The sequence below is a fragment of the Anolis carolinensis genome, chromosome 3 (genome assembly GCF_035594765.1).
Source record: "Anolis carolinensis isolate JA03-04 chromosome 3, rAnoCar3.1.pri, whole genome shotgun sequence".
In the NCBI taxonomy this organism is placed as follows: Eukaryota; Metazoa; Chordata; class Lepidosauria; order Squamata; family Dactyloidae; genus Anolis; species Anolis carolinensis.
Window position 1 is genome coordinate 82,768,174 of NC_085843.1, and position 22,932 is coordinate 82,791,105.

At 40.1% G+C, this 22,932-nt stretch overlaps 1 protein-coding gene across 1 annotated transcript in view; it reads left to right on the plus strand.

The window, feature by feature from the left end:
- The window catches only part of trappc10 (trafficking protein particle complex subunit 10), a 68,715-nt gene that overhangs the window by 33,383 nt on the left and 12,400 nt on the right, over nt 1–22,932 (plus strand). The window contains exons 9-14 of the mRNA XM_003218944.4: nt 3,934–4,048; nt 14,885–14,961; nt 15,540–15,631; nt 16,335–16,475; nt 19,341–19,450; nt 20,519–21,033. Of these exons, the coding sequence (XP_003218992.1) occupies nt 3,934–4,048; nt 14,885–14,961; nt 15,540–15,631; nt 16,335–16,475; nt 19,341–19,450; nt 20,519–21,033 (1,050 nt within the window). The remainder of the gene's footprint in view (nt 1–3,933; nt 4,049–14,884; nt 14,962–15,539; nt 15,632–16,334; nt 16,476–19,340; nt 19,451–20,518; nt 21,034–22,932) is intronic.

A 22,932-nucleotide genomic window follows, 5' to 3' on the forward strand; every position in this document is an offset into this window, starting at 1 on the left:
GAAGTGAGACTCTACTGTACTTTCTGATCTGGAAGAGTAACCCTTAAGGGGCATCTAGCTGTAATAGAACAGCTAGAGTGATTTATAGTGGCACTTCATTGTTCATTTTAATTAGCTCCCTTTAACTTGTATGCTTGACTGGGGACTAAAAAAAGATACTTGGCTTACATGGCATCTTCCTCTTAATCTCTATAATAAGTCTATTCAACTTAAATGAAATGGAATTTGTTCGTTTAGAAAGCATTAGCCGCCTCGGTGTGCTTGTTTGGTTTCCTTATGAGCATGTTAATTTTTCAACGCAATCTGGAAATAAACAGGACATCTGTATGATCTTGTTTGTTCATTTGTAAAGCCTCAATATATATTATGTCACTTCTGTTGTTGGATTTAACAGTAAATATTTACATCTTAGAACTCCACCTTTTGATTTAGGTTCCCAATATAGATTCCCAATGTGTGTGTGTGTGTGTGTATGTATGCACACACACACATTGAATAGGCACTTTGAATTATGTGACAAAGAAGGAAAATCGGTGTTTCCTGTGTGTGCCAATAGGTTCTAATAAAAGGAAAGATGCTGCATTCAAGACATATTGCAACACTTAATTTTTACTGTGACATAGATACCTAGAACAATAAGTTCTGTGCTACTGATCGTGTGACTTGCAGGGCCTCCATTGCAGGGGTCTTCAAACTTTTTAAGCAGAGGGCCAGTTCACGGACCATCAGACAATTGGGAAGACAGACTATTGTCTGGAAAAAAAACAACCTTGAATGAACTTCTATGCCCACTGCACCTACCTTACTTGTAGTGCAAAAAAAACGAAAGAACAGTACAATATTTAAAATAAAGAATAATTTTAACCAACATAAACTTACCAGTATTTCAATAGGAACCATGGGCCTGTTTTTGACTGATGAGATAGTCGAGTTAATTGGGATTGTTGTTGTTGTTGTGTGCCTTCAAGTCATTTCTGACTTAGGGCGACCTCTAAGTCAAAAGTTTAGGGCGAGGGCCAGGTAAATGGCCTTGGAGGGATGCATTCGGCTCACTGGCCTTAGTTTGGAGACCCCTGCTACTTTTATCTTTGTTAGAGTTTTGTTTTTAAATCCAATTATGTCTTCCATCTTTGTTTTCAGCTTTCCATATTTCTGTATTCTATATTGTTCTGTTCAACATCCCCATGCTATCTTTATGTTTTGCTTCTCATTCTTCATAGTTCTTTTGCACTTGGATATGATGTTCAAGAGAAAATACGATAGCATGGGGCAGCCAACTTTTGGGACATTTCAGAAACTATGGGATGTGGGCAGGAGAAAAATTTCAAGCCACTGTGAAACTGTAATAAAATAAACAGCATGTGTCAAAATTACCGTATATACTCGAGTATAAGCCAACCCGAATATAAGCCGAGGCACCTAATTTTACCACAAAAAACTGGGAAAACTTATTGACTCGAGTATAAGCCAAGGATGGGAAATGCTACTGGTAAATTTCAAAACAAAATTAGATACAGTAGAGTCTCACTTATCCAACACTCGCTTATCCAACGTTCTGGATTATCCAACGCATTTTGTAGTCAATGTTTTCAATACATTATGATATTTTGGTGCTAAATTCGTAAATACAGTAATTACTACATAGCATCACTGCGTATTGAACTACTTTTTCTGTCAAATTTGTTGTATAACATGATGTTTTGGTGCTTAATTTGTAAAATCATAATGTAATTTGATGTTTAATAGGCTTTTCCTTAACCCCTCCTTATTATCCAACATATTTGCTTATCCAACGTTCTGTCGGCCCGTTTATGTTGGATAAGTGAGACTCTACTGTACCAATAAAATTACATTAATTGAGGCATCAGTGGGTTAAATGTTTTGAATATTTACTGTATTTCAAAGAAAAATAGTAAACTAACTCTATAAGTGGAAAAGCAACAATAACTTTATAATAATAATAATCATCATCAACAACAACAGCTTCATTTGTACCCTCTCCTATCTATCTCCCCCTGGGGACTCAGGCCAGCTTCCAACATAGTAACAGGCAAACATATAATACCTACATAAATAATGCAGAGCTAGATATAGTTCTATATATATATATATACTAATTATATATATACTAATTTCACATGTGTATTTCCCCCTGAAACCTTTGCAAATCCTCTCTATGTGCATTTTCCTCCTGCAATATTTCCAAGCCCGATTTATCAATGTTTATATCTATCTAGATATCTGTGTGTGTGTGTGCGCGCGTGCGCGCACACACATGCATTTTCCCTCTGCACTTACAAACATGTGAGGGTAAAATTCATATAAAATTCATATATAAAATTAATGTATACATATAGGAACAGATATACAGGTACATGGAAATCTCTATATTTACATAGGATTTGCAAAGACCTGTAAACATATGAGGGAAAAATTCATATATTAATGTATTTGTAGGGGGAACATCTATATAAATATTTAGAAGCTTTGGGGCATGCATTTACCCAACGAAGAAATGCAAGCAAAGCCCCTCTAAAAACAACTTTGTCCTCTTTTCTCCTGCCCTTTCCAACCTCTTTTCTTTCTCCCTTTTTCAAACTCTAAAAGTAGCCAGAAAAGGCTTTTTAAAACTTCTCTCCCCCTCCCAAAAAACCCCACCTCATTTTTGTTTCCTTAAGAATAAAAAGAAATACACACCTTCTGTTGCTCTCTTTTCCCTCCTTCCCTCCCTTTGGACTCAAATGTTCTTGCAATAATAATAGTAGTAGTAGTAATAGTAATAATAATAAATCGTGCAAATTTGCAAGAATATCTTTTTTCCTTCCCCTTCTACCCATGCAATCTGGCTTGCAAGGGTTCACATTCTCCTTTTGCTTTTGAAAACATCCGCTTCTTGTCTCTGTCTCTCTCTCTCAAAAAAAAATAAGATAACCAGCCTGGGAGGAGAAGCGAAGAAGGGAGGTTTTGGAAAAGAAAACATACTGTGGCCTCCAGGCTCCTCTGCTGGCTTGACCTTGAGCCGAGTATAAGCCGGGGGAGGCTTTTTCAGCTCATAAATAAGGGCTGAAAAACTCTGCTTATCTTCGAGTATAACGGTACTTTATTAAATAGCTGTTAAAAGTGCTGAAGCCTTTTTAATGTGAGTTGTATGTATTCACCAACAAAGAGTATTTTAATACAGAAGGATAGCTTTTCCTCTTTAAACTGTAACACTCTTGATTCAAATAATTTTGCATTGAATGTTTTCATCAACAAATTGAGCATTTCACTTTTTATTAAATTTCTGCTTTTGTCTCTCTGTTGAGATGCATTTTAATGAATTCAAGCTGATGAGGACATCAAGGAAAATTTAATCAGCAGACAAACCACTTTTTATTCCACATTCCAGTTTCAAAGGCTGTGTACCTCTTGAATGAAAAAAATGATTCTTGCCTTCATGCTGTGTTACTGAAGCATCCTGAAACTTCTGATCAGTTACTGTTTGCAGAACAGAATGCTGAGTTATATAAGTAAGAGCAATATTCTGGCTCAGCAGGACAAGCAGTTTTCAAATGTTCTGTAAGTGTGTGTGTGTGTGTTAGCACATAAAGGAGAGTGAGAGAAACCTAGCTGATCTTAAAATAAATAGATTTCAACATTTTTCATATTTCTCACAATTTTCAGTTCTTAGATATTTCTCTACATATAATTTTAGAAGATAGGGCCTGGTACAAGACATAATGCACAAGAGGAAATGTTTCACATTTTCTGCGTATTTCAGACGCTCAGCTTAATCAGTTATAATAAAAGTCCCCATAATACTCACATTTGTCCACCTAAGAATGTGGCAGCATGCCAGTACAATAATTTGTTAGTCTCTAAGACTTTGTGTTTGTCTGTATGCATTTGGACTTAATGCAATAACAAAATTTGTTTTTCTGCTCATTGTTACAGTTGAAGTCTCTGGGTTACTTGTGTGGGCTTGTGTCAGAAACAGGCCCCAATTCAGAAGATCTTAACAGAACAGTTGATCTCCTAGCAGGGCTTGGAGCTGAACGCCCTGAAACAGGTACATACATACAGTTTTGTTACATTGCACTTTTTCGAGTGAATTTTTGATAGAGGTAGAGTGCTATCTGTGAATTTTTCAGGCTGTATGCTCATGCTCCAGCAGCATTCTCTCCTAAAGTTTTGCCTGCATCTGTGGCTGGCATCTTCAGAGGATCTATTGTCAGCGAGGCAAATGGGTGAATAATATACCTGTGGAATGTCCAGGATGGGAGAAAGTATCCTTACCTGTTTAAAGCAAGTTGTGAGTATTGCACTTAGCAAGCTTGAATTAGCATTTGATAGCCATGACGTCTACATAGTCAATCAGCGAGGGTATCTGCATAGAGGTAGCCTGGCCTTTTCTGCCTAGAGGCATCCTCTGTTTGGGAGGTGTTAACAGGCCCTTGATTGCTTGTTGTCTGGAGTTGTCCTGTTTCTGAGTGGTGTTCATTACTTGATTCTGGTGTTTTTTAAATACTGGCAACCAGATTTTGTTTTTTTAAAAACATTTTTTTGTTTTATCCCACTCCCACCCTCCCCTCCTTGTACATGCAATTTATACAGCTAACTACAGGAGTTACATTTGAAATATCAATCTCAGTCTTTGTCACGACCCAGGCTACAGAGCACCAATAACCATACGCAGAGGCCAGATTCTATCTAATATCTTTATTAAGGAAATATATAAAGTTAATAAAAGCAAATGTAAAAGTTAGTCCAGAAGCAGACCTTTCAGGAAAGGTCAAAATTAGTCCAAAGAAACAATGTCCAATATGAAATATTAAGGTCCAAAGTTGTAATCCAATAACCGAAACACTCACTTTGCCAGGCAAAGTGAGGGGAGATGACAAGGTCCTTTAGTCCATGAACTTGAGCAAGGCTAGGAAATAACTTGATACTTGAAACAAGGCTTGAATCGTGGAACAAGGTAACGAGGAACAAGAACAAGGTCCGTGGAATAACTTGGTAAAATCCGTGAAACAAGGCAAGGTTTAGTCCTGGGAAACAAGGCAAGGTCCGTAGGTAAACAAAGGCTGGGAAACAGGAGCGAAGGCTGGAAACAAGGACAAGGCTTGAGCAGGAACGAGGCTTGAAACGGAGCGCGCTGTTCAGACACAACTCGCTCCGGAGGCTGACGAATTGACTCCGCAAAGTTACTCCGCGGGTAAAACACCTATATAGAGTCTAACTTTCCCGCCGAGAGCAGTTCTCTGGGAACCAGAAACGAAAGCTAATCTCTGAGACCAGATGTTTGACTCCTTAAAGATTCTCATGGAAAGCAGGCTTAATTGGCTAAATTCTTAGCAATTATTCTAGCACTCCTGCGCGAGGCCGCTTCCAAACCTCTCTGTTGTTTACAAAACTCATGGCGAGAAAACACAGGAGAAGTAGCCTCAGTGTTTGTTTGACATACTTCTGAAACATAACCCTCTTGCAGGTGCAAGGTTCCCAGATCTGGCTGGGAAGAATCTGTCTGGGAAGAATCCAGTTCTGACTGGGAAGGTAAAAAACCCAAGTTTTCTTCTTCATCAGGCATCACAATGTCATGAGCAGGACTACAAGGCCCATGGGTCATCACACTATCCCCCTCCTCAAGCCCCCTCCCAAACTGGGACTCTCTCCCCGAGGCGCGAGGTCGTGGCTTGGCGGGATAGGTCTGATGAAAGCGACGGGTTAGATCAGGAGCATGGACTGTGGAGGCGTCTTCCCAAGAGCGTTCCTCAGGGCCAAAACCCACCCAGTCAATGAGATATTGCAGGCGGCGGCGGTGAAAGCGAGAATCCAAAATGTCCTGAACCTCGAACTCGTCCTCCCCATCCACCAAAATAGGGACGGGGGCCGGCCGGTCTACATCTGGCCGCACACCATCCGCCGGAAGGAGCAGGGAGCGGTGAAACACTGGGTGAATGCGCATTGAACGCGGAAGTTGGAGTTTGAAAGTCACGGGGTTTAATTGTGCCACCACTGGATAGGGACCAATGAAACGGGCATCTAACTTCCGGCAAGGGCGATGGGAGGGCAAAAAGCGAGTGGACAGAAAAACCCGATCTCCTACCTTGATTTCGGGGCCCGGCTGGCGATGTTTGTCCGCGTGACGTTTATAGTCCTCCTTGGCTTGTTCCAGTTGCTGGAGCAAAAGTTGTTGTACCGCTGTGAGTTCCTGCAGCCATTCTTCTGCTGCGGGAACTTCTGAAGTTTCAATGACAGGGGGAAAGAAACGTGGATGGAAGCCGTAGTTTGCAAAGAACGGCGTTTCTTTTGTAGAAGCCTGGACCCCATTGTTGTAGGCAAACTCCGACAGTGGTAACAGAGAAGCCCAATTGTCCTGTTGGTAGTTTACATAACAGCGAAGGTACTGTTCCAAAGTGGCATTGGTGCGCTCCGTTTGCCCATCCGTTTGGGGATGATGAGCTGAAGATAAACGAGAGTCTATGCCCAATAGTTTGTGTAGTGCCTTCCAGAAACGAGAGGTGAATTGGGATCCACGGTCTGTGACCAAACTCTTGGGCAATCCATGTAGTCTGAAAACATGTTGGAGGAATAAATCTGCAGTCTCTTGGGCCGTGGGAAGGCCTTCACAGGGAATGAAATGGGCTAACTTGGTGAAAAGGTCCACCACCACTAGGATCGTGGTGAATCCACAGGAAGGTGGTAAGTCAGTGATAAAATCCGCAGAAATTATTTCCCATGGGCGAGATGGGGTAGGAAGGGGGTGTAGAAGCCCTGAGGGCTTCTCCCTTCTTATCTTGGAGCGCTGGCATACTGGGCAGGTGTTGACATATTTTTCCACATCTTTGCGGATCTTGGGCCACCAGAAATCTCTTAGGATCAAATGCATGGTTTTAAATAGTCCGAAATGCCCTGCTGGTTTGCAGTCATGACACAGACGAAGTGTTTTTTCCCTGCCCGGTCCGGGTGGGATATAAACATGATTTCTATAGCAAAGCAGTCCATCTTTAAGCGAAAAGGGAAAATGCAGACCTTGACGAAGTTGGTCCTGCGCCCAGGCATCTGCTTGCTGACTAGCCCTAATTTCTTGAGCACAGATGGGTCCTGGAGTAGAGGGAGTTGAATCAATGGGAGTGGATTTGGTGTTCCCCACTGTGAGCGTGGCAAAGTTCTCGGGTTGTAGTAGTTGGGATTCAAAGGTCTCCTTGCGTCCTGCAGCGTATTCCGGTTTACGTGACAGGGCGTCTGCTTGCTTGGTTTGGGCTGGGGTCACATAATGAATCTGGAAGTTGAAACGTTCAAAGAATAAAGCCCAACGTTGCTGCCTCTGATTTAGCTTGCGGGCAGTTCTTAGATGTTCTAGATTCCGATGATCAGTGTGGACTTCAATGGGAAATTTGGCCCCTTCTAGCCAATGTCTCCAAGTTTCAAAAGCTGCCTTTATGGCTAATAGTTCTTTTTCCCAAATGGTATAGTTCCTCTCTGGTGCGGTAAGTTGACGAGAATAATAGGCACAAGGATGAAGGTGATCTCCCACCGGTTGTAGGAGCACAGCCCCAATTGCCACATCAGAGGCGTCCGCTTGCACCACAAAAAGGGTTTCAGGATCTGGATGCTGAAGGATTGGCTGGGATGTGAATAATTTCTTTAGTTGCTGGAACCCTTTCTCTGCTTGATCAGTCCAGCGGAAGGGCTGTTTCCCACGGATGCAGCTGGTGATTGGGTCAGACCAGCGGGCAAAATCTGGAATGAACTTGCGGTAATAGTTCGCGAACCCCAAGAATCGCTGCACCTCTTTCTTGTTGGTTGGCGCCCGCCATTCCAATACTGCTGAAACTTTTGCCGGGTCCATGGAGAGCCCTAGAGGCGAGATGCGGTACCCCAGGAAATCTACCTCTTGTAGATCAAAAGCGCATTTTTCCAGCTTGGCATAAAGTCCATGATCCCGCAATCGTTGTAACACCATTTTAACGTGGTTCTCATGTTCTGATTGTGATCTAGAAAACACCAAAAAATCGTCCAGGTAGATGATCAAGAACCGATCTAGATAGTCCTGAAAAATGTCATTGACAAAATGCTGGAACGTTGCGGGAGCTCCGCATAATCCATAATTCATAACTCGGGACTCGAATAATCCGAATTTAGTCTGGAAGGCGGTCTTCCACTCGTCCCCTTCTCTGATGCGAACTAGATTATAAGCCCCCCGCAGGTCCAGCTTGGTGTAGACCTTGGCTCCTCGAAGTCGGTCTAATAGATCCGAGATTAAGGGCAGGGGATAGCTGTTCCGCTTAGTGATATTGTTCAATGCTCTGTAGTCCACCACCAAGCGTAATTCCCCTGACTTCTTCTTCACAAACATCACTGGGGAGGCGGCTGGGGATTGAGAGGGTCTGATGAATCCCTTGCGAAGGTTTGTCTCTATGAATTCCCTGAGAGCTTCTTGCTCTGGTTCAGTCAGGGAGTAGAGATGCCCTCGCGGGATCGGGGCCCCCTCCACCAAGTCAATGGCACAGTCATAAGGCCTATGTGGGGGTAATTTTTCGGCTTCTTTTTCATTGAATACATCCCAATACTCGGAGTACTTCTTTGGCAAGGTGATAATGGGCTCGGTGTCTGTGGCATGGCAGACCTTGGCTACGAGGCAATGGTTTTGGCAGTACTTTGAAGCAAACTGCAGTTCTCTGTTGGACCAGGAGATGCTTGGGTCGTGAAGTGTCAGCCATGGAATCCCCAAAATCACAGGGAAATGGGGAACCTCAGTAACAAAGAAGGAAATCTCTTCCATATGTTCCCTTATCCACATCCTGGTGGGTTCCGACCACTGGCTTACGGGGCCCGTCTTGAGAGGACGGCCATCGATGGCTTGCACCACACGGGCATTCTTGAAGTCATGATATTGTAATCCCAGAGAGTCGGCATACTCTCTATCAATGAAATTGTTGGTAGCTCCTGAGTCTATCATGGCGTGGATCATGACGGGTCCCTTTTTTGCTGACCATAAGGTGACCACTAGAAGGAACAGGACCCCGGTTGGCGGCTCTTGAATGGGTTTCTTGACCGGGTTGGCGAGCCTCTCTACGCCCGGTCGTTGGCTTCCCCCGCCGGCTGTGTGCCAGCCGCCTCAGACGCCTTCGTCTCCGTGGAGGACGCCGCCGCAAGACGGGCGGCGGGCTTCCCTTTGGCTGGGCACTCTCTGGCGAAGTGGCCCCCATTTCCGCAATACCAACAGAGATTTAGGCGTTGGCGGCGGGCCTTCTCGGTGGCATCTAATCTGGGACGCACATTGCCCAACTGCATCGGCACCTCCTCGCTCCCTCTGGGGTATGGGAATGGTGGTGGGGGTCTCCACACTGGACGCGGCTGAACGCTGGCGGGAGCGGGGGGTTTTGCCCCAGCTCTACCGCTCTGGCCTCGTACCCACTGTTTCCTGTTGGCAATCATGACTTCAGCCCGTAAACATTGATCGATGAGTGCTTCAAGCGTTTGGGGAGGATCCACCTTGGAGATTTCCTCCAGCATTTCAATGTTGAGACCCTCCCGAAATTGTCCTCTGAGGGCAACATCGTTCCAGCCGGTGTTGTGGGCCAGCACTCGGAACTCGGCTATGTACTGAGACATGGGTCTGTCTCCTTGGAAGAGGCGGCGGAGTTTGTGACCGGCTGCCTCCAAATTGTCCTCGATTCCCCAAGTCTCCTTAAGGTGGTCCAAGAAACGTTGCGCTGACCTTAGGTGTGGAGAGGCTTGGTCGAACAGTGCCGTCGCCCAGTTGGCCGCTGGCCCGTCTAGGAGACTGTAAACCCACGCCACCTTGATGTCTTCTTGGGGAAACTCGGCAGCACGGGCCTCTAGATAAGCTTGGCATTGGCGACGGAAAACATGAACCTTAGAAGCTTCTCCAGTAAACTTGGTTGGCAACGCCATGGCCGGAAGACGGATTCCGCGTTCCTTCAAACCCTTTATTTCCCCATCCTGTGCATTGAGCTTATCACGGATTCGGTCCACCTCATCCTTGTCGATGGTGTAGGTAAGCGGCTGCCCACCCGGCACGGTTCCGGTAGACATTCTGGCCTTGGTTAATTGGTGCTTATGGGTGGCGGAGTCAAACTGTCACGACCCAGGCTACAGAGCACCAATAACCATACGCAGAGGCCAGATTCTATCTAATATCTTTATTAAGGAAATATATAAAGTTAATAAAAGCAAATGTAAAAGTTAGTCCAGAAGCAGACCTTTCAGGAAAGGTCAAAATTAGTCCAAAGAAACAATGTCCAATATGAAATATTAAGGTCCAAAGTTGTAATCCAATAACCGAAACACTCACTTTGCCAGGCAAAGTGAGGGGAGATGACAAGGTCCTTTAGTCCATGAACTTGAGCAAGGCTAGGAAATAACTTGATACTTGAAACAAGGCTTGAATCGTGGAACAAGGTAACGAGGAACAAGAACAAGGTCCGTGGAATAACTTGGTAAAATCCGTGAAACAAGGCAAGGTTTAGTCCTGGGAAACAAGGCAAGGTCCGTAGGTAAACAAAGGCTGGGAAACAGGAGCGAAGGCTGGAAACAAGGACAAGGCTTGAGCAGGAACGAGGCTTGAAACGGAGCGCGCTGTTCAGACACAACTCGCTCCGGAGGCTGACGAATTGACTCCGCAAAGTTACTCCGCGGGTAAAACACCTATATAGAGTCTAACTTTCCCGCCGAGAGCAGTTCTCTGGGAACCAGAAACGAAAGCTAATCTCTGAGACCAGATGTTTGACTCCTTAAAGATTCTCATGGAAAGCAGGCTTAATTGGCTAAATTCTTAGCAATTATTCTAGCACTCCTGCGCGAGGCCGCTTCCAAACCTCTCTGTTGTTTACAAAACTCATGGCGAGAAAACACAGGAGAAGTAGCCTCAGTGTTTGTTTGACATACTTCTGGAACATAACCCTCTTGCAGGTGCAAGGTTCCCAGATCTGGCTGGGAAGAATCTGTCTGGGAAGAATCCAGTTCTGACTGGGAAGGTAAAAAACCCAAGTTTTCTTCTTCATCAGGCATCACAATGTCATGAGCAGGACTACAAGGCCCATGGGTCATCACAGTCTTAATTTTTCCACTCCACATCTTAACACATTCTCTAAATAATTCCTGTTTCCCACATTCTCTTAATTATTGTAACTTTTTCAATTTTATCTATATTCTTTCTTTTTCAGTTTGTTATTTCCACGTTTAACATATTTACTACAGTAGAGTCTCACTAATCCAAGCCTCGCTTATCCAAGCCTCTGGATAATCCAAGCCATTTTTGTAGTCAATGTTTCCAATAAATCGTGATATTTTGGTGCTAAATTCATAAATACAGTAATTACAACATAACATTACTGCGTATTGAACTACTTTTTCTGTCAAATTTGTTGTATAACATGAAGTTTTGGTGCTTAATTTGTAAAATCATAACCTAATTTGATGTTTAATAAGCTTTTCCTTGATCAGTCCTTATAATCCAAGATATTCGCTTATCCAAGCTTCTGCTGGCCCGTTTAGCTTGGATTAGTGAGACTCTACTGTATATACTTATACCAATTCGTCAGAATCCATTTTGGTTTATTTTTCCAGCCCTTCACTAAAACAATTTGTGCACACGCTATTAATATGTCAACCAATTTTTCTTTTTGTATATTCTTCACTCCTGTTATCCTTGCACGTAGTACATTTCTATTAACTATTACTATTTGTAGATTTAACATTCTATTGATTCCTCCTTCAATCATTCTCCAGTATTCTTGAACTCAATTGCATTTCTATATCATGTGATTAAACACCTCTCTTTGTTCACAACCATGCCAACACCTGTCCTTTATCCCTGGTAAAAATATGAAAGTTGTGCAGGAGTTCAGTACCATTTTTTAAGCATTTTTCTTCTTGCTTCCCTTAATACAGTGTACTTTTCTTTTGCTATATTACTTATTTCCCTTTGGATGTCTTCCCTCTCAATTTCCATGTCCATTCTCCATGTTTGGAAAATTTCCTCTATTTTTTCATTTACCGTTATGATTTTTTTGTACAGATCTCCGGCCACCTTCTTTTCCTCTCTCAAACATTTCCTAATCACTTTCTCAAATGGACTATCCTGTTCTCTAATTTTTTCCCTCTGTCTAAAAATTTATTGTCTTATAGCCCAGTTTCGAATTCAGTTCCCTGATCTTATCTAATTCTGAATTTCTTTTTTGTTCTACAGGGTATCCATCTACTGTATACAAGTCCTCCACTAGCTTTTCCCCTCTACTTTCAGTTGATCTCAATGTTCTTCATATAATTTCACTGGTAACCAGATTTTGTTCATTTTCATAGTCTCCTTTCTGCTGAAATTGTCCATGTGCTTGTGGATTTCAGTGGGTTCTGTGTAGTCTGACATAATGGTTGTCAGAGTGGTACAGAACTTCTGTGTTCTCAAATAATATTCTGTGTCCAGGTTGTTTTATCACGTGCTCTGCTAGAGCTGACTTCTCTGGTTGAATTAGTCTGCAGTGTCTTTCGTGTTCTTTGATTTGTGTCTGAGTGCTGCGTTTGGTGGTCCCTATGTAGACTTGTCCACAGCTGCACAGTATATGGTAGACTCCTGCAGTGGTTAGAGGATTCCTCTTATCCTTTGCTGAATGTAGCATTTGCTGAATTTTCTTAGTGGATCTGTAGAGAATTGCAATCAAGGGCCAGTTAACACCTTTCAAACAGGATGCCTCCAGGCAACAAAGGCCAGGCTACCTCTATGCAGGTACCCTCACTGATTGACTTTGCAAGCTTAAAGGCTTCTCAAATGCTAATTCAAGCTTGCTAATTGCAATATAACAGATAAGTGTTCTTTCTTCCATCCTGGACATTCCACAGGTATAGATACTCTACATTTGCCTCACTGCCAACAGATCGTCTGAAGATCCCAGCCACAGATGCAGGCGAAACGTTAGGAGAGAATGCTGCTGGAACATGGCCATACAGTCCAAAAAACTCAGAGCAACCCAGTGATTCCAGACATGAAATCCCACAATAATACAATAAAGCGGTAGTTCAGAAAAGTTGCAGTTAGAGTAGAGTCTCACTTATCCAACATAAACGGGCCGGCAGAACGTTGGATAAGCGAATATGTTGGATAATAAGGAGAGATTAAGAAAAAGCCTATTAAACATCAAAATAGGTTATGATTTTACAAATTAAGCACCAAAACATCATGTTATACAACAAATTTGACAGAAAAAGTAGTTCATTACATATTAATGCTATGCAGTAATTACTGTATTTATGAATTTAGCACCAAAATATCACAATGTGTGATAATCCAGAATGTTGGATAAGTGAGACTCTACTGTATATTCTAGTAATATCTAAGATATCACAAGATGTTTTTGCTTTTGCTGCAATAGATTCACATGAATTTTTTTTTGAAATGACCTGTCATTTATTTATTTATTTACTGCATTTCTATAACTGCTTTTCTCACCCTTGAGGGGACTCAAAGCAGTTTCCAAAATAATAATGGCAAAATTAAATGCCAAACATACATGTGAAAACCAAAGCATAATATCTAAACAATAACCTATCACTATAAATTAAAAACCATTCGCCATATTGGTTTTTAGAAATGCCAAAGCTAATCTGCATTCAGAGATGGTTTGCTATTTAATGCTGTTGCAGTACAACAGAATTAATACTGCTATCTTTTCCCAAATGCATGTAGTTGAAGCATTTTTAAACATAACAGGCAATTCTTAAGCTGCCTTGAATCCTCATTTTGGGATAATAGTGGCGGTGGTGGTGATGGTGTGATGTCTGTACATTGTACTTACTGCAACAGTAAGCTGCTTTCATCTCCACAGTCTTAACTTTTCAGTGCTGAGAATTCAATTTTTTCACAATGTATTGGATGTGCTAATGTACCACTTTTTATACCTGCACACTACTGCTTTTTGTTTTTTAAGTGGTGCTTTTGTTCTGGCTGTAAAACAAAAACTCTTTTGATGATCAATATGTTCTTTGGAAATAAAGGAGAGAGGATCATGTTCCTGAAAATGTTAGGAACTAAGTTTTTGTATTGACGGAATTTTTGATACATCAGCTAGGCATAAAAAATTAGGAAAAAGACAAGGTTTCAATTTGAATTGTATAAATTTCACAAAACTGCCTTCTCTGTTTTGAGGAAAATGTAATTCTGTAGAGTTGAAGTCAATTCAGGCTCTTCAGATAAACCAGCTCGTGGTGGAAGGTGAAGGAATGGTGGGTTAGATCTTTCTCCGCATCTCTGCTGACTGGAGTGAGAAACATCTGTTTTCCTTGCTTGGAGTGCTTAAAATTTAACTCCCAATGATTACAATCAGGAAGAAATATTCCTCTATCATTTGCTGGCTGGTGTGGGTAAAGGATCCAAACTGGACTTCGCTGAAGGCAGTGGGGTAGGTCTGTAGCCAGCTCCAAATTCCATGTGCTATAGAGATAGCTGCTTAACATTTAGTCAGACCATTGGTCTAACTTTGTGCTGTTAACATTGACTGACAGGGTTAGGGGCAGAAACCCATGTAAGCCCTATACGTTTATGCCAGTGATAGAAGCTGTGACCTTCTACATTCAAAGTTTATATCCTACTACTGAGTTACATCCCTCTATTTGGGCATTTTGTGCCTGCTAATGTCAATGAGAACATTCTACCAGTGAGAGCTTTAGCAGTGTCTCTTCCCCAGCAGAATTTCTGGGAAAGTGAAGGGCCACCTTTGTTACAGAATAACCTTCTCTACCCTTCAGCATTGGGATTTTTGGAGTCTTCCCCTTGCTGTCTTGGGCTAACATTTAAGTGTTTTGCAGTGTTTGTACTGTTTCCTCATATATGTTTATGATATTTTTCAAAATATCTTACTGGTTTTGCCCTATTTTCTTTTTGAAGCCAATACAGCACAGTCTCCTTATAAGAAACTCAAAGAGGCACTATCATCTGTAGAAGCTTTTGAAAAGCATTACTTAGTAAGTACTCTCTGTGTATTCTACATTGTAAAGGCTAATAAATTATATCTGCCTTGTATATTTTTGAGGTGAATGATAGCATTTGTAATAGAATACAATTAGATAAATTTATATGTGCTTTGTGAATCAGTTTACAACAGAAGTCCTATTAAAGAGGTGGATTGCACTGTTAGTATATTGAATGTGATGGCTGGAGTAAATCCATTACGTCAACAGGATTTATGCAAGTGTTAAGTTAGCATTGAACAATTGATTAATAAGCCTGTTTTAGTTGGGGCCAGCAATTGAGTTTAGATCAGGAAAAATAATGTTTAGAACATGGGTAGCCTGGACAGAATCTTGTCTGTATAATTAACCTCCTAAAATATTGGCTGAATTTGTTGTAAACGTTAGTAACTACCAGCAAAAAAACCAACAACCTTGCATGAGCTATAATGAAACTTTAGACTGTGTGCTAATTAATACTAAAAGAAATCCAAAGTGCATGTGCTTCTGAATACATTAAAGTTGAATTGTGAAATTGGTTTGTGATAATAACATAGTTTGTTCTACCTCCATTTTTGCTCTTCTTCTCTTAGGATCTTTCCCATGCCACAATTGAGATGTATAAAAACATTGGAAGAAATCGGTCAGCAAAGCTTGTTGGAAAGGATCTGGCAGAGTTTTATATGTAACTAAAACTTTTTAATGACTGAGTTTTAAAAAACATCGCATAATATTTTGTAAAAGGCATCTTTAAATTTGCTAGAGGCATGTGTTCTGCAAATGTTTGCTAACTGCCAAATTATGAGAAGGTTGAACAGAAAGCTTTTCTGCACTAGAGCAACAAAAATGTTAACTTCAGTTAGTCCTAGCTTTCTTAACACATATGTCTGTTTGCTGGCATATAGTGCAAAAATGTATGGCTAACAAGAAGCTGAATGTTTAATAGCATAGAAAAGTATGAATTTGTTAGTCTAAGTACAACTATACTTTATGTTTGTATATTAATTTATAGTGAGCAGGGGAAATCTTATTATCTGTTGTATGTACAATGAATGTTACAACAATGATTGGCTCACTAGTTATCTCTTTTTAAAAATTAGAGTTTGAAGCAGAGGAGCTCAGTGCTGGCTGGTGGTTCCCATTATAATGGAGTAGAGAATCCGCTCATAGTCTGAACTTTAAAGGCGCTATTTCTAAAGTTATACTGGGGATTGCTTTCAGCACCTTGAGTAGCTCTTATAGAGTTCTGATTAAAATTCAGAATGCATTCGCTTCCACTGACAGAAGAAACCAGCTGGCACAAGACTGTATGGAGAAAAATAAATTACATAGTACCATAGTTTACAGATGATGTTTTCAATGTTTTATTTCTTTTTTCCTTTTCAAAGGAAGAAGAAGAGTCCCCAAAAGGCTGAAGTTTATCTTCAAGGAGCATTAAAAACCTACCTTGCTGAAGGATGGTCCTTGCTCATTACGCATACACGGAAACAATTAGCAGAATGTCAAAAACACCTTGGACAGGTTGAAAAGTATCCTTCAAAGAAATCAGAAAATTATAGTTAGCCTTTATGGGTCTGGCCTATTTTATTAGTCAATGATGAGTTGTGAAAAGACACAGTATTGCTGCATTCAGCTTGTACCTTAATTTTTTAAAGTAGGGAGTCATCAATTAGCTTGAACAAGTTTATAGAATGCCACAAGTAGACTTTCTCCTAAGACTCATGACTTTTTCTTCAAGACAATGTACTGAAAATAACCTTGAATCAGTAATAATACGAAGTGCCACCTTAGAATAAAATCACATATAAGGAACTGTCCCTTGAATGTGCTGTGGTATCTTACAGACTCACGTGTCTGTGCCAGATAATCCTATGCATCAGTAACTGAATTTTCATCATTTCTTGGAATACAAGACACCCAAGTTAACGTTATGAGCAGCGGAAGGTAACTTCAACAATTTGGAGGGGGAAAAACTTGACTAATAAGGGACATACAGATGTGTTTGCCATCTCAGAAATAATGGCCATACCTTTTAGGTTTGAGGGGCTTGGAAGCTTAGCCATCCCAAGATACCTCCTATGGTCTCAAATAAGAATGAAAGGGGCTGCTGCAATTATATATCTTTCTATGCTCCACCATGCAGCAATACCCAACAAAAGCATTTCTGAAAAGGATCCATCCAACCTCTTCACCATCAGGGAAGAATCCACCACTCTCCTCTCTGTGCCACTGTCAAACAGCTTGTACAGTCAAGAAGTATTCCCTAATATTTAGCTGGAACGAATCTGTGTGTGTATGTATGTATGTATTGTAAATTGATTCTTGTTCTAGTATCTGGAACAAAAGAAAACAAGCTCACCTGACATCCTTGCATATATTATATTAATAATAATAACAATCATCATCATCTTTATGTATATACTGCCCTATCTCCTCAAGGGACTCAGAGCGGTTTCCAACATTAAAAAACATACAGTCAGTTAGACACAATAACAGATGTGCATAACAAATAATCAAGAAAACACGTAATCCATCTTTTAAAACCTAATGACAGAACTCCATCAATGAGTCCAAATACAGTGGCCAAGATTTAGCGTTGGAATGGCCAACTATAAAGTGCTAATTGTGCCAGGTATTCCAATATATTGAGCTATCATGTCACCTCTCGGTCTTCTCTTTTCCAGATTAAACATATCTCATTCTTTAATACATTCCTCATAAGGTTATATTTCCAGATATTTTATCATCCTGGTTGCCATTCCCTGGACACATACCAACTTGTCAATATCCCTCTTGAACTATAGTGTTTAGAACTGGACACAGTACTCCAGATGAAGTCTGGCCAAAGCAGAATAGAGTGGCACTACTATGTCTTTATTCAGAAAACTATACTGTGGTTGAGGCATTACCTTTTTTGGCTGTTGCATCACACTGCTGACTCACATTTAGCCCATAGTCTACTAAGACCTAATATCTTCGTCACACACAGTGATTTCAAGCCTAATCCTATATTTCTGCTTTTCAGTTTTCCTGCTTTGATGTAGTACATTACATTTAACCCTGTTGAAATTCATTTTTTAAGTTTTAATAATAATAATAATAATAATAATACTTTATTTTTCTCAGTTCTCCAATTTGTCAAAAGTCAGGGCTCAGTTCTCCAATTTGTCAAAAGTCATTTTGAATTCTGGCATTTTCCATTAAGTATTGGTTACGCTTCTTCATTTGGTGCAAATATAATAAGCATGCCTTCTATTCCCTCATTCAAGTAATTTATAAGGATGTTGAACAACACCAGACTCAGGGCAGAACTACAAAGCACTGTTGTTCACTTCTTTTCAAGGTAAAAGAAACTATTGGTAAATATTATCTGGGTTTGATCTGTTAGCCCATTACAAATCTTCCCATAGTTCACCATTTTATTTGTAAGAATATCATTTAAGATTTGTCAGAAGCTTTGTTGAACTCAAGATACACTACATCTGCAGCACTCACCTGATCTACGAAGCTTGTAATTCATATAAAAATTTAGATTGGCATCACTTGTTTTTGATAAACCCATGCTGGCTCTTAGTAATCACAGCAAATTATGCACAGACTGACTTTAATGATCTGTTCTAGAACCTTTTCTGGTATTGATATCAAATTGACTGGCTTGTAGTTTCTCAGATCCTCTTCTCCCTCCCTGCTTCTTTTGAAGATGGGACAATGCTTGCTTTTCTCCAATCTACTGGGACTTTTCCTGTTCTCCAAGAGTTCTTAAAGATTGGCAATGGCTCAGAGATTACACTTGCAAGTTCCTGTATTTATTTTATTATTTATTTATTTATTATTTACAGCATTTATATTCCGCCCTTCTCATCCCGAAGGGGACTCAGGGCGGATCACATTACACATATAGGCAAACATTCAATGCCTTTTAACATAGAACAAAGACAGACAAACATAGGCTCCGAGCGGGCCTCGAACTCATGACTTCCTGGTCAGAGTGATTCATTGCAGTGATTGATCGCAGCTGCTCTCCAGCCTGCGCCACAGCCCGAGCTCAGGAGTAGACACATTCTTGAAGCCAGAGACCGCAAAAGAAAATACCTGTTTTCTTCTGCAAACACTCTCAAAATTGTATTTCATTTCATTTTCTGTCAGTTTTGAGAACAATTGCAGAAGAAAATTAAGTTATTTTCTCTATAGATATTCTCAAAATGGTGATAAGAAGTAAAGGGTGCTTTGAATTCCTATTTGGTATCAAAGATACAATATTAGTATTGTATTATAGCTACTTAAGATAATATTTAATGTATGAGGTGACACTACAATTATAATTTCCTTTGTCTATGTCTTAAAGTACTTTTTCACATATAGTACTTCTTCACACATCCTTATCTCTGTACCAGCTATCTCCAAACGAGCAGTCTTTTAGCTGGTGATAATAACTTAACGGAAGAAGAACGCAAACACTTTTGCCAAGAAATACTAGATTTTGCCAAACAGCCCTCTGACGAAGGTAAGAATTGAGAGAGGCTCACTGTAAAATTTCAACCAGGCTGGGCTATTTCTTTCAACAGAAGCAAAGCTATCAACATTATTTCAAATGGCTTCTGAAGAAGACTGGATTTATCATTTTGCCCAGTTGTAAACTTTCCCTTTTTTATAGAATATTTTTGGTAATACTTGCCTCTTTTTATCTTCTCCGTTTGTAACATGCTAACCACTACCTTGTTTGATGTTTTAACAACTGAAAATAGTTATTAAATATAAAAGGCCTCCATGTTTTATTGGGTGTGTGTGTGAGTTTGAGAAAGCACACAATATTTGTAGAATGTGGATGCCTAAATCTGTTCCCTGTGCCTCCTTAATTATAGGGAAGATGTTGAGGATATGTGGATAATATGTGCTGAAATAGTTCACTCTAGAGGAAATAATCAAATAAACTTTCTGGCAGTCTGAAATCCTATATTCAGTGCCCTACATAGCTCTTTGTCCTAATTATGAGGCAGGATCATCAGAATAATCTATTATAAATAGAAGAAATGCAAATATGCTTTATTCACATTACATAGAGATTACAGAATTTGACTATTTAAATTGCAGGGTTAGATTATACATACAGCCTTAACTTTAACATATTTACCATCTGTACAGAATTTCATGTAAACAAAATCAGTATCACAACCAGGATCTAAATATGTAATCCTGTTTCAGGTTAACTCAAAGGCTTGTGCTAGGTTGCATGACCTTGGAGATGTTTTTTGTTCTGTTTATTTGCATATTTTGTAACCATTATAAAAGTGTAGATTATATGCACCCATATTCTTGTATTTAATGATTGAATACTCAAGATAACAAACTTATTGTCTATAAAAAATTCCTTTGGGGTTTGTATATAAGGTTTGCATGAAGCATCAGTTACTATTGTGTTGACACTTAGCTCCAGTCACCAAGATATTTCATTATGTATATGGAAATATTCCAAAATCCAAACCACTTGTGGTACCCAGCATTTCAAATAAAGGATACTCAAATTGTGTAACCAGTTAAATGTCCTATAAATTCCTTTTATCTTTATTTCCAGGCCAGAAAGTTATACTGTCAATGCATTCCTTTGCACAGCTGAAGAATCTGCATTTTGACCCTCCTAATGCTTTGGTCCATGTGGGTGGAACACTATCTATTGTACTGACACTGGCAAATCAGATGCCTATCTCAGTGAACGTGGATCAGATTGCAATTAATGTCCATTTCAGCATTGAAAAAAATAGTTACCGGAAGACAGCTGAATGGCTTACAAAACACAAGACTTCCAATGGTATTATCAGCTTTCCAAGTGAAGTTGTAGGTCTCTCTCTGGCAAGAAGTAGCTTGCCAATGCTGGAGTTGTATGAGATGTATGAAAAGAGCCCCTCGGATAATTCTTTGAACACAACAGGCATCATCTGCAAAAATGTGCACATGCTGTTGCGAAGGCAAGAGAGCAGCTCTTCTCTGGAAATATCCACAGGGCTGACTCTGGAGGATGGTGCCCACATGTTAAAATGTAGCAACTTAATACTGGAACCAGGGGTCAATAAAATAACTTTCAGAACCCAGGTATGTTTTTATAGAAGGCATGCTGTAACCCAGTATTGCTCCCTTGCCTCTGCTTTGCAATTTGGCTGCTTTCTTCTTCCTTCCTTCTTAGACCAGGGCCAAAGCTTAGGCAGATCTGGAGGATAAACTGTTCACCATATAAAGATGGTCTGGGTGAAACTTTGTCATATGTCTAGAGGAATCTAGCATGATTTGTATCAAAATCATTTTAAATATTTTATTTTCAGATGTCATTTTTCTCATGCTTACAGGCTTAACTAAATAACTAGACTTGTTATTCCATTATTTTGCCCAATCACTATAGGTGTTGTGAAATACCATGAAAAATGTTTTTGTAGGTTTGGTCAAATTCACTCAAAACTGATTATATAAATAATTTTAAGTGGGTGAGAGGGTGACCAAAACACTATATATTTTTGTATCTTTAAATACCCATTGTTTCAAGCCTTTTTTTTTTAAAAAAAAGTTACTCCTTATATCACTTTGAAGCTTACAGTTTAATAGAATTAATTTTGAGGATTTAAAAAATCTATGTATGTAGCTTTCTTAACACTTGCCAGAGACTTCAGAATAGATGGTCAGGCATTTTAATTAAGAGTAGCTATAATTAGACATCTGGCTCAGCAGTAAGTGCTTATGCTTAAGTAAGGCACACATGGATTTTGGTGTGAAGATATACTCAGCAGCAGCATGCAACAATGTTTATATGCAGACTAGCTGCTTGTGCCTTCAAATGACTGCAGTTTTCTTGGTGTGTGTGTTTATCCTGGTTCTTAAAATGGTTGTAGTATATTTTGACAAATCACATGCATAATTGTAAATCTGAATCTCTGGTTCGTTTATGACAACATGTAAAGTGTCAGGAAAGACTGTTTCCATGGCATTGACTAATTCAATACATATAGCCCTTCTGGGCCGAATTCATAAGCTAATCTCTAGAAAATGTATATAAATAGAAAACATTTTGCTGCTTGTTAAAAGAATTTTGTATGTTTGCTTCATATCATATTTGACTTGCTATTATTTGATCATTTCAAATAATGATCATTTCTAGACAATCACAATCTCTACTCAACACAAAGTATACGTAGGCCTTTCATTCAAACATGATCCTCTTCACTTCTTCATCTGCAATAATAATAAGGTGGTACCCTTTGATCTACTTGCATTGCATGCTTTCGAATTGCTAGGTTGGCAGAAGCTAGGGCTAACAGTTGGGAGCTCACCCCAACTCACGGCTTTGAACTGCCAACCCTCTGGTCAGCAGATTTCCTACAAGTAGCAGTTTAACCCACTGCGCTACCACGGCCCATCAGTCAAGTTAATTATATTTTTCTATTCTACCTATTCCATCTAGACCAGGAAACTACAGCTACCAGCTATGGAACAAACCAGAATATGATACCAGCTTTTTTTAAGCTGGTACCCAAGTTTATGATGTTGATGTTGTTTCTGAGAGGACTGCATGCCCAGGAAACAGCTTGTGCCTATTTCAGTGTAATAATCCAGTGTAATATCAAGTCCACACATCCATCCTATAGATTTGAAAAAACGTTCAAGGAATCGCTGGGGTTCTATAAATTTGAGGGAATTGTACTATTGATCCATGTTTGTATCCCTTGGATTACTGAACACTTAATTGAAAATATTTAAAAGCAGCAGTTCTGTAGAGCCAATGTAATGCTGTAGTGTTGTTGTACAGTGGACTATGACTTTGGGGATCAGGGTTTGAATCCCTGCTTGGCCATGAAAACCCACTGAATGGCAAGTCAAATCCCTCTTAGTCTCAGAGGAAGGCAAAAGCAAACCTCTCCGAACAAATCTTGCCAATAAACTGTGTGATAAATTCAACTTAGGGTTGTCATGAGTTGGAAATGATTTGAAGGCTCACAACAACAA